General features: G+C 34.5%; 1 protein-coding gene across 2 annotated transcripts in view; it reads left to right on the plus strand.

Annotated features, from left to right (window-relative positions):
* The window catches only part of LOC136809756 (cytosolic purine 5'-nucleotidase-like), a 42848-nt gene that overhangs the window by 11776 nt on the left and 18681 nt on the right, over nt 1-12391 (plus strand). For both annotated transcript variants that reach the window (XM_067066309.1, XM_067066308.1), the window contains exons 6-9: nt 133-341; nt 1173-1269; nt 1697-1750; nt 1897-1922. In XM_067066309.1, coding sequence (XP_066922410.1) covers nt 133-341; nt 1173-1269; nt 1697-1750; nt 1897-1922 — 386 coding nt within the window. The remainder of the gene's footprint in view (nt 1-132; nt 342-1172; nt 1270-1696; nt 1751-1896; nt 1923-12391) is intronic.

Below are 12391 nucleotides of genomic sequence, written 5' to 3' on the forward strand. Positions count from 1 at the left end.
TATTCCTTCGACCCTACCCATTAAAAGACAGCTTTGTCGATCATCGTAACACGTCATTTACGTTGACTTTTTCGTGTGCTCAAAATCGAATCATGATTTTTAATAAATATTTACCTATACAATCTTACACAGGTCGATGCTTACGGTAACATTTTATCCTGTATCCATGGTTACGAGTTTGTTTACGGTGAAGAGCTAAGGCAATACTACCCTAACAAATTCGTGCAGTTCGAAAAACAGCCTCGTTTTGGTATTTTGAACACGTTGTTTTCACTACCGGAGATTTACATTTTGGCGACAGTGGTTGACCTCTTCGATAACAAATTGACAGATTTCGTAAAGTGAGTTGTCTTTTTCCAATAATCTTTCCAAAAAGTAAGCTGATGCTTTTAGAATGATAACGACGAGATGCATGTTTCGCCACATCAAATTTTCGTTTTTAAAGTGCCTCTCGATGCAAAAAAGCTGTACATCGTTAAATTTATTAGTGACTTTGTTTAATTTTTGTGGCTCCAATTGGAGGTTGCACAAAAGCTTCTTCGTTGACTATTAACCCGTGAGGCGAGGATGCCACGCTTGGTCGTTCAATTAAGGGAAAGGTCGTAGTAGGATGTACGCATCCCCTCTGATGTGTTTTGATAAGTAAAAGGGATGCTAATCGTGTATAACACCGGGGGACGATATTTCGAACTTTTTTCAGTGAAAGGGGTCCCAGTGGGTCTGTGAGAAGGGGCTGTAACATTCCCTAAGGCCGTAGAAGCTTTCCAATGATATGTAAATCTCGCTCCAGTAAAACCATCACGATCGAGTAACGTCATTCCAAGATTCAAACAACGTAATACTCTTGGGTTCCAAAGAGGGGATGGAAAATTTTCAAAATTTTAATAAAGTGAGGGACCTAATTGCCGGGGGAGTTGGAAATTGTAATTATTAAAACCCCAAAATAAGGTAAATATAGGCTAAAATCAGGATATTTAGAGCAGAATAAGGGACCTTCTCTTAGAAAGCTGAACAAATTCTTAAAAATTAATAAACGGGGGGGGTCCTAATAAGGTCCGGAGGGGTTGGTAAATTTTCGAAAAATTAACAAGCGGGGGGGGGGGCGTTTATTTGGAAGTTAATGATGATGATAACTGTAAGAATGCTTATAATTTGTTTGTTTGTTTTGTTAGACAAAAGGACGGTATCCGGAAAGGTGATGTTTTCATCTCATACAAATCGATCGGACAAGACGTGCGAATGGCTATGGACAGTTTGCATAAATCTGATGTAAGATTTATTATTTAGCATTCTATCACCACTTTCTTCCCTACCCTACCCTACTTATCATTTGCTGGCCTCCCATAATACTGTTTACTACAAAATTAGTTTTTCTTTTACATTTCTGAAATTTTAAGGAATGCTTTGTGTAAGTCGATATCACGATTAAAGCGCTCTACGTCTATATTTGAAATTTATGGAAATATCTTTCTGTTATTGATTCTTGGTAACTCTTACTTTTGTGACATCGGATTCGATTAGTTTTTCGATGTTTTTTTATTTCCATACGATTCACATGATTCTCATTTCTTCCATCTTTTTAAATGTATTTACTATTCTAAATTCAGCTGATGGCTTAACATTCGTAGTTTGTTTTATACATTCGATTAGGCTCTCCACCATTTTTATTAATTACTGAAATCTTGCTTTCTTTTAGGGTTCGTTGAAACCAAAAACGATGGAAGACCCTGACAAATATATTGCTAAAGATGTGAGTTCATCAGATCTTTTTATAAAAAAACTGATATCGTTTAGAAATAGGCGTTTTGAAGCTCGATCTATTTTTTTATCATCGTCTATTCGGTTGAAATAATTCGTCATTTTTCATCGTCGTTCTTTCTTCTTCTTTTTTTTTAGCCACGTATTCCAAAACTATTGTACAGGTATGAAATACCAGTAGATTTGATTGGTTTCCTCATTGTATGTTTGTCGTAAATAAATGTATGATTGAGCTTATTCAGAAAGAATTATTGAATAGTTTAGTTTGGTCTCGTAAGAATAGGTCAAAATCTATGAGGTGCCGTGTGTTGCAAAATTCATATTGTTGCGAAGTCGGATTTTTCATCAAAATGTGCTAGAATCTGTGGTAAAAATGAGCGAACTTAAAATTGACAAAAAAGTTGCGAACTTAAAATTTACAAAAAAGTTGCGAACTTAAAATTGACAAAAAAGATGCGAAGTTAAAATTTCGAGAAAGTTGCGAAGTAGAAATTGACAAAAAAGTTGCGAACTAGGATTGACAAAAAAGATGCGAAGTTAAAATTTTGAAAAAGTTGCGAACTTAAAATTGACAAAAAAGATGCGAAGTTAAAATTTTGAAAAAGTTGCGAAGTAGAAATTGACAAAAAAATGCAAAGTTAAAATTTTGAGAAAGTTGCGAAGTAGAAATTGACAAAAAAGTTGCGAAGTTAAAATTGACAAAAAAGTTGCGAACTTAAATTTTGAAAAAGTTGCGAAGTAGAAATTGACAAAAAAGTTGCGAAGTTAAAATTTTGAAAAAGTTGCGAACTTAAATTTTGAAAAAGTTGCGAAGTAGAAATTGACAAAAAAGATGCGAAGTTAAAATTTTGAAAAAGTTGCGAAGTAGAAATTGACAAAAAAAATGCGAAGTTAAAATTTTGAAAAAGTTGCAAATTCAAAATTTTGAAAAAGTTGCGAAGTAGAAATTGACAAAAAAGTTGCGAAGTTAAAATTTTGAAAAAATTGCGAAGTAGAAATTGACAAAAAAGTTGCGAAGTTAAAATTTTGAAAAAGTTGCGAAGTAGAAATTGACAAAAAAGTTGCGAAGTTAGAATTTTGAAAAAACTGCGAAGTTAAAATTATGAAATAATGAAAGAGTTGCGATGTTGAAATTTATCGCAAAAGAGGGAACTTCTCTTCCTTCCCTAGTCTTTTTAATGATAATAACGAGGAATCGTTACATGAGAATGCCACCCTGCCCCGGAACCCAATTAAAACGGAACTAAGATACTGAAAAAATGCGCAAAATTACAAGAGTTAATTTTCCTGATGGACGTGAGCGCTATTTGGAATAATATAATAAAAAGCGCTTGGTCTTGGTGGGTACGTGATTGGGAAAAGTGGGATAGCAGACCATTCAGTCATAAATTCACGTAGCATTCGACTCGAGAAAGTTGGAACGCGTTCCCGTCACACTTTTTTCACAAAAGACCGGATTGTAAGTAAAATTAACCGCCAGATCTCTAAAAGTGTTCCATTCGAAAACAAAGAAACCTCTATCATTAAATTTGTCGGTAAAATCGGCAGTTCTTGAGGTTTCACTTATGGGATTAAGGATTTACTTGGGGCTTTATACTATTTTTCGCGGTGCAAGGGTGCGCTAGCGGTATACGCCCACTTTTTGCCTAAGTTCTTTTATGGATTTCAAGTCGTTTTTGCATTTCGGGGAACTAATTTTCGCGGTAGACACCTAAATCCGCGAAAAGTAGTTCTCTTAAGGCACACATTTTATATAAGCAACCGAGCTGCTAAGGGCTCAGGCTTCAAAATGACCCAAAAAATAAGCAACCAAAAGGCTCAATTTAGGCCCAAAAAGATCAAATAAGATTCTCTAAATGTAGAAGCAAAGAGTTAAAAGGAGAAATGACAAGAAGTGCCCCAATTTAAGGGACCAGTAAATTAAAAAAAAGAATATGGTACCATTCATATACATTGGTTTACATCTTTTCTCAATATGATAAAGTAAATTAATCATCAATGCAGTAAGAAACATAAGATATAAAACAAAGCTGATCTAATAAAATCAATCCTCAAAATATTTTAACTAAATAATAACATGTCCTTTTTGGTAAACAAATAAAATCTCATACTTCAGGCGTACAAACTTTCGCGAGCAGAAATTTTCGCGAATTATGGCAGTTTCCGCATAAGTTAATTTTTTGTTTTTGAAATTTTTCAAAAATTATCAGGGCAATTCGCGATAGTTTATGCTCACGCAAAACTGTTTAAAAATTGGAAAAATCTATGCTTCGAAATTGTAATAAAAATCTAATTTTCAGCATATTTTTAGCCTGTTGAAGGCCATTCTGAAAGTCCCTCGAATTCACGAAAGTTTGTACGCCAAAAGTTAATTTTTTGTTTTTGAAATTTTTCAAAAAATATCAGGGCAATTCGCGATAGTTTATGCTCACGCAAAACTGTTTAAAAATTGGAAAAATCTATGCTTCGAAATTGTAATAAAAATCTAATTTTCAGCATATTTTTAGCCTGTTGAAGGCCATTCTGAAAGTCCCTCGAATTCACGAAAGTTTGTACGCCTTAAGTATAATATCATAACTAAATATCGTATCCTTTTTGATAAATATTACATCGTAAAATCAATTTAGTATCTAGTATCTAAATCTCTTGTCTTTTTTGATAAGCATAAAAATGTAAATTTGTACATATGTACATAAAAAAATAGGTAACAAAAGTTAATAATAAACTGATTCAATAAAATTAATCAGTAGTCAGCAAGGTGACATCTATATCATATATCAAAAAAAATTATCAACAAAACTGAGACTTCGGACTTTCATTCTTTAGATTAATGGGCGACTAAAAATGTCCACTTGACACTCCGAATTTCCTTGAGCGATGCCCCCAGCAATGATAAAAAGTAATTAACGACGGCAGTTACTCCGAATGCCGAGCTAAAACTAAAGGATTGATGAAAATTAAAAAACAGTTATACCCAAAAATCTCGCCAATACCCGTGAAAACACGCGAAATAGCAGACCCACATTTTTTCAATAATCGTATATTTAGGGCAAAAACTACTCTATAGTAATCCTATAATTAGGTTTTTGCAATTTTCAAGTTCATTCGTGAAATCTAATCCGATTAAAGCATAACTAGTAAATACAACATCCTTTAAAAACCATTTTAAAAACAAATTAAAAACTTCTTTGAAAAACAAATTTAAAAAACAAATAAAAACATCTTTTTAAAAACAAAATTAAATTTTTTTCTCAAAAACATCTTTTTTAAAAACAAACATAAGAAAAGTCAATGTAAATCAAAATTTTGCCGGTGTAATGGGCGAACCAGGAACAATCCCCACTCCTGGAATGTGCAACCAAACGTCTTGATGCTGGATTTGCTTCACAAATTTCTTAACAAGGGAGTTCACTCCCTCTGTGAAATCTTCTTTTGAATAACTTTTAAGTTCATCAACTGTTGAATTGAAAGGCAAGCGCTTTTCTTGCTGAACTACGACCAATTTGTACAGATCTTCGCAAAGCGAAGCGTTATGTTCGGACCTTACAGTTTGTGGTATCAGTCTAAAACCGTGAATCAAATCTTTCTCAACTCCATAAGGAATGTTGAGCTTTTGACGAAGCATTTTGTTTAAAGTTATTTTTGATAACTCCTCGGGGGAATAATCTTTAAATTCAAACCTCTCTTTGATGCGCCGTCGAATTCCGCGATTTACACTATCGAGGAATCTGTCCATATCCTTCGGATATCCAGCAAAAATGAATATGGGGTATCTGACATCTGGCTGTACAGGTGGATTCATATATCTCATGATAGTATCCAATGCTTCATAGGAATGGTTTTTCTCACCTTCCTTTTTCGAACATAGCTGATATGCTTCATCTATAAACATGATTCGCCCAAAGGCGGACTCAATCACTTCTTTGCATCTCTTTGGTGTATCAGAGACATAGCTTGAGACGATATTGTCTTTCTGGACTTCGACGATGTCGGCTGATTCGAGGATTCCAACCTCATACAAAATGTCTGAAGTAAAAATGGAAAAAGCTTCATGCATTACTTGAATTTAAATAAGTGGTGATGGCTGAAAAAGCTAACATCGTCCTTATCAAAGATTTTTCCAACCCCCTGCTTATTCCAACTCAGTCTTTGTACTATGTTAGGGATTTAAGAATTTTGGCATTTCAGCCTGCGATGCTTTAACTTAGCCCATACCAAACCCCCACAGCGGGGCGATTTGTAACGTCGAGGCGATTTTCTTGTCCACTAGAAACCCAGAAACAGGATTTCTTGAACAAAAGAGAACTTTAGAAGCTTTCATTGTTTACAAAAATTATTTTTGTATTGCAGCATGTATTTTAATTAGAAACAAGAAGCCTAGCGGCGTGAAGGCCCAGCCCGATGAAAAAAATTAAAAACTTGAAACTGATTAAAGGTATCAAAAGTAGAGAGAGATGAGAGGTCGAAAGATAAAGATAGGGTGCCAGTGGTAAAACTTCAAATCAATTCTAGAGCACAATATAACCTATTATAATATATTGGAGATCCAGTTCCGTAAGACGGCGCCACATAGTGAACATGGTCTAAATCTAGACGATGGTCAGTATGTGACGTCAAGGTTCTGGAAACCAATGCTTTCGCACATCAGGTTGAGTTCATTGCATGATTGCATTGATGTCATCTGACGTCAAATCAATGATCTCAACCGAACGTTTGTTAAACCTGATGAAGACCTCCACGAAGGAGGTCGAAATATTGTTTCTTAAATTTATATTATGAAGAATGACTATTAAAACGTAATGAAAAGAATATAACCTAGTAAAACATATAAAAATGTTGGTGGTCTTTTGTTCACTGGTTTACTAAATACGATTAAATTCCGAATTTAAGAAAGTCATTTTTAAATTTTAAATTTTAAAAGTTATCTTTCATCATAAACAAAGTAAATAGTACACTACTCCGAGTTTCATGCTTACTGCACTTGTCAAATGTACAAATAAAATGAATCTGTTTTGAAATTCTCATTTAAAAAGCTAAAAAATGTTAAAAAGTTGAAATAATTGGTGCGATAAAAAATTGATGTTCGTATAAAAGGGTAATAAAAGGTAGATAAAAGGAATGCATAAAAATTCTATCATTAGTCCGGTGGGACTGCTTTGAAGTTTTTCAGTAGAAATTTATTTAAATGACGGCATTTTGATACTAATTCCGAACGTTTATTAATCAGGTCAAGTTCTGACGTCATAATGTGATATTTCTCTGTCAGGCACAAATTACATCGTTCAAATTACATCGTTTTGAGTCATTTTTATGAAATTTAGGCAAATTCGGTCAAACAGCATGTTCCAATCTTTTGTTACTTTTACTTAATTACCACTAGCCATAGCTTTGAAGCAAAGTTGCAAAATATCAAAAGAAAAAAACTCGACAAAAATCTTTTTTCAAACTTTGCTGACGTCAGCACAATTCAGCAAAAACAATCACCCTGCACAATGCTGACGTCAGTTAATTCGAAAGAAAAACCTCTTCAAAACTTTCCTTCTGATGGCTTGCAGGTTTAAATCCAAATTTCATTTGCCCAAACTTGGGAAGATAGCTCCTAACTGTGATTATCATATTATAAAAGCCTTTCATTTATATGCAACTTGATTTGTGCGACTTGATGAGGTAAAAAAAACAGTTTTTTCCAAGTTTAGGTAAAAAGTTGAAGTACGTACTCAATCAAAATAATTAGTTAGGCGGTCATTTCCAAGGCAACACACCATTGTCTAGGCATTAATACACAGCTGAACAACTATCTTTGCCAGTTTATCAGATAAAAGCAGCGGAAGGATCCCGAATAAGTGCCAGGAAAGTTCTGTTGTTGTAAGGCACCAGGTTATCATGTCGTTAATCTATTACGTAATATTTTTGTCACTAATTATGGGGAGCTTTAGGCGAACGTGACAGTCTGTAGTAATTAGTTATATTCAATAGGGCCGTTAGTAAAAAATAGTTTGTTCCCGTCACCCCAACTTTGAAAAAGTGGGTCGGTCGGGGTTAAAAATTTATGCTCAAAAATATCATGCGACAGTATCTTCATCCACCAGGTTGTTTTAAAAACCATTCTCTAAAAATTAAGCCCCAGGTTCTTATAGCCAGAGTGGTTCCATTTGGTCCAAAAAATGAAAATCGGGAAAAAATCCATACAAAGCTGGATTTCGGAGTAAATTTGGATGGAAATCCGCTCAAACGCCGCTTGCTACATCGCTCAGAGTTTGTAATGGGGGAGGTTGATGATGACATTTGAGCAGCGCCAAAACCGCTTCCTGTCCCTTCGACTCCTTTTACTTTAAAAAAAAAATAGGGTCGGTTCGGTGATGGGAACCAAGCTATTTTTTACGAACGGCCTAGACCATTGTGATTGCCTAAAAACGACTATTGGAAATTGTATCATCTTTCAGTAATGTTTTGTAGAAATCCACTGGTTTGCCATAAATCAATTTGAATATTCATCCAAAAAAAGTTATCTCAATAAAAACCATAGTTGGTATCTTGAAAAATGGAATCGCCCCAACATAAAAAATTGTCCAGCACAGTTCAGTTGTCCAAGGTTGTCAAATTGTCAAAATCCAGTAATGGCTTCCATCATTCAAATTGAAGCGACAACAAAATGTGTTAATTTTAAATAAATCCTGCGTCCTGCAACACTAAAAACCCATCACCACCAATCTCTAACTCTATCCAATCACACCACACACTTTACAACCAAATTTGATAAACTATTTCATGATTTGTATTTGTAATCTACTGTAACTCCATCTTTATTTGTTTTTGATATCGAAGCCATTTACTAAAAATAAAGTCTTTTAAAAAACAAGAAAGAAAAAAGACAGCAATACTCTTGAGGTAGAATTTTATGTTTATGAAATTAAATTATCACTCATAAAACTTCATGAAAACTTGAGCAAAGACTAGAAGATTTGGCAAAATGTTTGAAAAAAGGTTTACAAAGCAAATTCACTACAAATTTTGTTCGATTTGAAAGTCTCTTGACCAAATATATTTAAAGAAAATGGTCTAGAAAGTCTAAAGCCTACTCTCGCTTCGACCGCCATCTTTTTTTGTTTTTGTGCAAACGTTGTTTGTTTACGGAGCGCGAAATCAGAGAATATATCTTTCATAGCCAGTATCCGACTTTGGCGAGCTCTTTGCTTTTAAGACGCCAAAATTAAGAAGTGTGGTACTGGTTTTAAGCGCCGTTTCTACCAAAACGGACCCGGACAGACACACACACACACGTACGAACAGAACGTTGCAAATGAAAGGCCCACTCGCTTAGCGCTGGGCCAACAATCAACTTGAGAATTACTTTTCATTTCATCTCTAATTCTGGTTGACGTTTACGAATAAAGGCCGATAAACTTAACGCTTATAGAAAAAGTGCAAGTCGAATTTGTTGGAAAATTTTAGCCCTTGGCTCACAAAGGACGCGAATAGAATAGGTCAAAATTGTTGGTACAGACCCTGTGAAATTCAAGAATTTCAAGTAAAATTTCTTAACTGTTGGTATTATTGTAGCATGAAATACCATTGAAAAAACTTTTAAATTCAATCGGCCGTCAGAAAATCAACGTTGCCTATATCATTGTTGGGCAAATTGCCATTTCAAGCAGTATTTAGCAAAGAATTTGGAATATCCTGAATTTGGATGAAATTTCAACTGAAAATTGCTGAAAATTAGAACAAGAAGCACTATATACAAGCACTATATATAGGCAAATACAGAAGTTGAAAGAAGAATACCTGCTAAACATCTGGCAATCATTGTTTTTCCGGTGCCAGGATTCCCGCTCAGAATCATATGCAGATTCGACACCATTTCACCCCGTGTCAATCCACCGATTCCATTTCTTCTTTTGATATCCTGCATCATGGTATGATGCGCCCATTTAAAAATATCTGCTTTTAATTCCGCTTGGCCTTCGATCAAGGACAATCGTGCTTCCAGTCGTCCAATAATGTCATCAAATTCTATTATATGAATTGAAATTTGGAAATGAGGAATTCGTAGATAAATCAGAACGTATAGTGAGGGCTGTTAGCACAAAATAATGCTAATGACATCAATAAAAACACTTTATAAACTCAACAAATGATAATAAAAGGCTGACATTTGGCACAGATGACCATTCGGGAGTGGGAAACTTAATTTTAAGCAGACTCACTTGATTACGTCATCTGGCCTTCTGTTCTGACGTCATCAGATGGCTAGGCAAAAAATTATTTTTTTAGAAACTCTGATGGTTCCATCGGAGAGAGCATAAAAGTCTGAAAAAATTGAGGTGCAAAACATGCCTTGAACATTTTCCAATCAAGTTATGAGGGTTAAGTTAAGTTTTTTGATGACGTCATCACAAGTCTTTTCCGGTATAACAGAAAAAGCTCTTTCCAAATTGATTTTACTGCGAAAATAGTGCAGAGGTTTTTTGATTTTTTTGAAGACAAAACTTCCAAAATGGTCAAGAAGTTTACTTGGATTATCTGTCAATTTTCAGTCTGGTCTAAACTGTAAAATTTAAGATTTTAGGGGTGGTGTCCTGTTTGTTACAGCAAAATATGGGTACTAACTCTCTCTATTCTAGATAAAGACTCAGAAACAGTCAAGACACTTTTGCTCTGCTCTACTTTAGTTATTGCAAAAATTGATTGGTTATTTTTCACCTCTAATTTACAGCTTGCTATTTCTTTTCTATCCAGTTATATCTATAGTTCTTTACAAAAACAAAGTATCAAATACGAAAACATTTTTTTCTCCTTAGTATATAAAAGCAGAACATTAAATACCCCCTGTTTCACAGCCCCGGTGGAACCTTTTTTCTCAGTGGGGATAAAAATTCCTATTGAAATGCTATGGGATAGAAATTCTATTGTTCGAAGGTTAAAAAACCCAATGGGGGTGGTTTTGGAGTGCAATTTTTTAACATGGATTTCGAGTGGGGATGAAATCAAAGTCAATTTATTTCCCAGTGGGGCTGAAATTTAAGGGTATTTTTCCACCGGTGACAAAATTGTAGCTTAATTTGTGACACAGGGGTGTTTAAATCTTATATAAAAAGTTTTTATTTTTTTCATTTTGCCTAAAATGCTTGGTGAATAGTTGAATTTCCTAAAAATTTGGTGATTTTTACTCATGTACTAATATTTTTCTTAAATTTCTTGAAGACCCCACCTAATTTGGGATTTTAGTACACATAGTACTAAAATGCTTTAAGGCCTTTTTTGTAATACGACCACGCTACCAAAAGTCATGATGTCTGAAATTTTAGTACCGACCCCCCCCCCTGGTACTAAATATGGGTAGGTAGTACTAAAAAGTACTAAGTACTAAAAAAGTACTTTTTTGAGTAAAAAATCAAGTTAGTACCCTCTGGGTTAGTACCCTGCCTCGGTACCCCCCTGAGTTCATAGCATTTTGAAAAAATATAATCTAAATACCTCCTTGCATACTGTTAATGTTGCTGTTGTTGTTGTTGTTGTTATTGTCATTGTTGGAGCGTACGAGCTAAAAGCAAGATCAAGATCAGTTTTTAATTCGTTATTATAAATTCGCTTATAAATTATTGATCTAGAATAAGAGAGGCTTGGAACAAGAATAACATATTGAGGACAAAATATTGAGAGAGCCTAATTAATAAGGTCACATGAATATCAGTGATGCAAGAATCATATGAAAAAAGTAAGTTGGGGATTTTGGGGACTTTAGGTTTTTCCCTATTTCCTAGCTGTAGCCTACTGTGGTGTTGTTTTTTTTGACTTATAAATCTTGAAATGTACTTACAGAAGTCTCACTGTTTTCAATTGCTTGTTTTGTCGATAACCTTAAAAAGAAAAAGAATGACAATAAAGTATCATTAATAAAAGTTGACATGTTAAAATATGTATGAAAGTCATCGAAAACTCATGATTGGCTTCAGATTAACCGGGTTATTTACCTTTGGAACAAAAATTCACCAAACAGTTCGATCGAATCGATGTCAGGTTCATCTTCCAAATCCTGCACGATTTCAACACCGGCATCATCAACTTTGGCATCTGCATACATTGCAAATACTAAAATAAAACCAGTTGCATGTTTTTAATGAACTTATACCACAATTTTGTTATATCAAGTGGAAATGAAATTGGGGAAGTTAGTCTTGTATAAGTAGCATTTGGGAACAATTATTCAGGAATTTCAGCATGTACAACTAATCATCAAAATTTAGACGTTCACCAAATTAGTAAATTAAAGACCCTGCCAGATATCTTCAGACCCTAAAAAAAGGATCCTGACCAGCAAGACCAACCGTACCCAATTTTGCCAAAGTGCCCCCTCCCCTGGGTAGCGTGTCTGTTTTGCATCACTTTGCCATCTATTTTCAGGTAAACTTTTGATTCAGAAATAATGGAAAGATGAAATGGATGTCAATTAAAGAATTGATGTTGTTGTTCTTGTTGATGTTACTCTACTCTCGGGTACCTAATAGCCGGGGGGCCCGCTAATTAATTTTTCGAAAATTTTCCACCCAGGACATTCTTATTCCAACCCCCCCCCCCGCTTATTGATTTTGGGAAATTTTTTTTTGAAAGTTCCCTCTTTTGCCCTAATTCT

This window comes from Clytia hemisphaerica, unplaced genomic scaffold (assembly GCF_902728285.1).
Source record: "Clytia hemisphaerica strain Z4C2 unplaced genomic scaffold, Clytia hemisphaerica genome assembly, whole genome shotgun sequence".
In the NCBI taxonomy this organism is placed as follows: domain Eukaryota; kingdom Metazoa; phylum Cnidaria; class Hydrozoa; order Leptothecata; family Clytiidae; genus Clytia; species Clytia hemisphaerica.